General features: G+C 35.6%; 1 protein-coding gene across 1 annotated transcript in view; it reads right to left on the bottom strand.

Annotated features, from left to right (window-relative positions):
- EMWEY_00054590 (hypothetical protein) overlaps positions 1–1998 on the bottom strand; it is a gene marked incomplete at both ends in the record, with an annotated part of 2836 nt that extends 838 nt beyond the window's left edge. Inside the window, 5 exons of the mRNA XM_013477692.1 lie at positions 45–85; positions 978–1092; positions 1360–1411; positions 1604–1681; positions 1882–1998. Coding sequence (XP_013333146.1) covers positions 45–85; positions 978–1092; positions 1360–1411; positions 1604–1681; positions 1882–1998 — 403 coding nt within the window. The remainder of the gene's footprint in view (positions 1–44; positions 86–977; positions 1093–1359; positions 1412–1603; positions 1682–1881) is intronic.
- Between the last annotated feature and the right edge of the window lie 1268 nt (positions 1999–3266).

The raw sequence follows: 3266 nt of genomic DNA, 5'->3' as shown, positions 1-3266 counted from the left end.
AGGAAATTTTTTTTTTTTTTTTTTTTTTTTTTTTTCCCCCTTACCTCTACTGCTGACCAGAAGGCACTCGGTTGAAATAAGAAGACTGCAGCGCATGCAAAGAAGAGAGAATTGGGGCTTTTATATTATTTCTTTTATTATTTATTATCTTAGAGGGGGGAAACAGCAAGAAGGGGATAGTAGGAAGGAGATAGTACGGGAAAAAGGAGAAGGTAGGGAGGAGACAGTAGAGGAGACCCCTATTTATTTATGTATTTATATATTTAAAAAAAATAAATAAGTAAATAAATAGACACATATTATATATAAATAGATTAATATTTGTTTATTTATTTACTTATTTATTTATTTATTTAAGTAAATAAATCAACAAATATTAATCTATTTAATTAATTAATTAATTAATTAATTAATTAATTAATTAATTAATTAATTAATTAATTAATTAATTAATACTAACCAGGAAAACTTAATAATATACTCTTAAAAAATATCCAAAGAATAACTTTTGATGTCCTTAAGAAATTAAGACGTCCGTGTACAAATAATAGACGTTGTAAGAATCTGTATACAGGAGGAGACAGGAGGAGGAGGAGACAGGAGGAGGAGGAGACAGGAGGAGACAGGAGGAGGAGACAGGAGGAAGGAGACAGAGGAGGAGAGAAGACAGGAGGAGACAATTAAGGATATAATTAATTATTAAGGAAATAGGTAATGGGTATATATAAATAAGATATAATTTATATATCCTTATTAGGTTATTTGTAGGGGGAAAAGGTGGCAAGGAAGGGGGATAACAAAAAAAAAAGAGACAGAGGGAGGAGAGACAAAAAAGGAGACAAATAACAAGAAAGACACACTAGGGGAGATAAAAAGGAGATGTATACAAGGAGACAAAGGAGACACCAAGGAGACAAGAAAAAGACACTAAATAGTATAAAAAAGGAGACAAAAAAAAAGGAGACACTTATTGTTACCTGAATTCAGATATAGCGAAGTCAGCAAATCCTGCTATAGATGTCCCTCTTTCTGTTCTTACTGCTACCCCTACGCTTGCCTCTTGTAGCATAGGAGCATCATTACCTCCATCCCCTGAGTAAATATATTTATTTATATATATTTATTTATATATATTTATTTATAAAAGGAGACAATTAAGGAGACACTTTAGGGAAGAAACAGATAAACAGGAAAAAAAGGAAACTATTAAATATATTATTATGCAGAAAAAAAGAGACAAAAAGGAGACAAAAAGGAGACAAAAAAGGAGACAAAAAGGGAGACAAAAAAGGAGACAAAAAAAGAGGCAAAAAAGGAGACAAAAAGGAGACAAAAAAGGAAACAAAAAAGGAGACACACCTATAGCCAAAGTAATAGGCTGTGGGGTAAGACGCTTCTTTACCAATCGAACCTGCACACAGAGAGAGAGAAAAAGCCCCAAAAAAATGCATGCATGCCTGCATGCATGCACGCATGCATGCATGTATAATTGCATGCATGCATGCACGTGGTAGGGAGAGTCTTAATGACCAGCAAGGAGGAAGAAAGGAGACACACAGCATAAAGGAGACAGATAGAGACAAGAAAGGAGACAGTTACTTACCATGTCTGCTTTCTGTGTTGCAGTTACCCTTGCAGCAACAACAACGTCGCAGCAGCAAGCCATGTTAAGGAAACAAGTCTGCAAGCAAACCCTAAACCCTAAACCCTAAACCCTAAACCCTAAAAACCCTAAAAACCCTAAAAACCCTAAACCCTAAAATCCTAAAACCGCCAAACTTTCAATCCCAATCCCGTAAACCCATAAACCCTAAATTCCCCATCTTCCCCCCCCTTAAACCCTAAACCCTAAACCCTAAACCCTAAACCCTAAACCCTAACCTGTAGATCAGGATGATTTAAGAAAGCAGTAAGATTAGGACCAGTAACAACAAGACAAATATGTTCATCTGCTCTTTTTAGTATACGTGCTTCCTTAAACATATCATATAATAACATTCCTTCTCTTTTTGCCCTTTTTCCTGTATATAATTATATTTATATAAAAAAGAGACAAAGGAGACAGGAGGGGTAAACAACAGATTGTCTCCTTTATTTTATAACAGCAGAGTCTACATCTACACCAGCAACTGCATCAGCAGCAACATCAACAAAACCAACAGCAACAGCAGCAGCAACAGCAGCAGCAGCAACAGCAGCAGCAGCAGCAGCAGCAACAGCAGCAGCAGCTGTACCTCTAGTGGCTAGTGCAGCATGGAAGACTTTTGTTTGGCTGGTAAGGAGACGACAACTATGGCAGACATGGAGGGCATATTCAACATCGTCTCCTGTTAGGGAAAAAAAAATAAATAAATAAATAAAAGGAGACAATTAACTGTTTATTTATTATATTTATTTAATAAAGAGAATAAAATTTGGCATGAAGTCCTAGAGACAATTGGAGACGATCCCAGGACGATCCCACACCATCCCACACGATCCCAAGACGATCCCACATGATCCCAAGACGATCCCACACGATCCCAAGACGATCCCACACGATCCCAAGACGATCCCACACGATCCCGGACGGCCCCAAGACGATCCCACACGATCCCATGACGATCCCTTCTTACCTGTTGCTATCCATACACGAATACCTGCCTCCATCATGAGCTCAAGTGTCTCCGGTACATAGGCCTGTAGTTTGTCTCTTACACCTGTTATACCTAAGTATGTTAACTCCCTCTCGAATTGCTCAGCCACCTAAGAATAATAATTATAAGACATAAAAGGAGACAGTCCCTTATTACTCATAAATAAAAGGAGACAGTCCCTTAGTACTCATAAGGAAAAGGAGACAGTCCCTTAGTACCCATAAAGAAAAAGAGACAGTCCCTTAGTGCTCATGAGGAAAAGGAGACAGTCCCTTAGTACCCATAAAGAAAAAGAGACAGTCCCTTAGTGCCCATAAGGAAAAGGAGACAGTCCCTTAGTACTCATAAATAAAAGGAGACAGTCCCTTAGTACTCATAAGGAAAAGGAGACACTAGACAGGAAGAGGAGGAAGGAGATAACACCAATAAAATAATATATGCGTATATTAATGGTTATACACTACAAACAAATAATTAGTAATATTATTTATATTATTTATTTTATATAAAATAAATAAATAAATAAATATATATATTATATAAAAAAAGAAAATAATATAATTTATATAATTTATATTATATATATAAATAAAATAAATAAATAAATAAATAAATAAATATATATATATT

The sequence above is a fragment of the Eimeria maxima genome, genomic scaffold (assembly GCF_000499605.1).
Source record: "Eimeria maxima Weybridge genomic scaffold, Emw_scaff1659, whole genome shotgun sequence".
NCBI lineage: Eukaryota > Apicomplexa > Conoidasida > Eucoccidiorida > Eimeriidae > Eimeria > Eimeria maxima.
The sequence above is the reverse complement of the archived record's forward strand: the minus strand, read 5'-3'. Positions and strand labels throughout refer to the sequence as shown.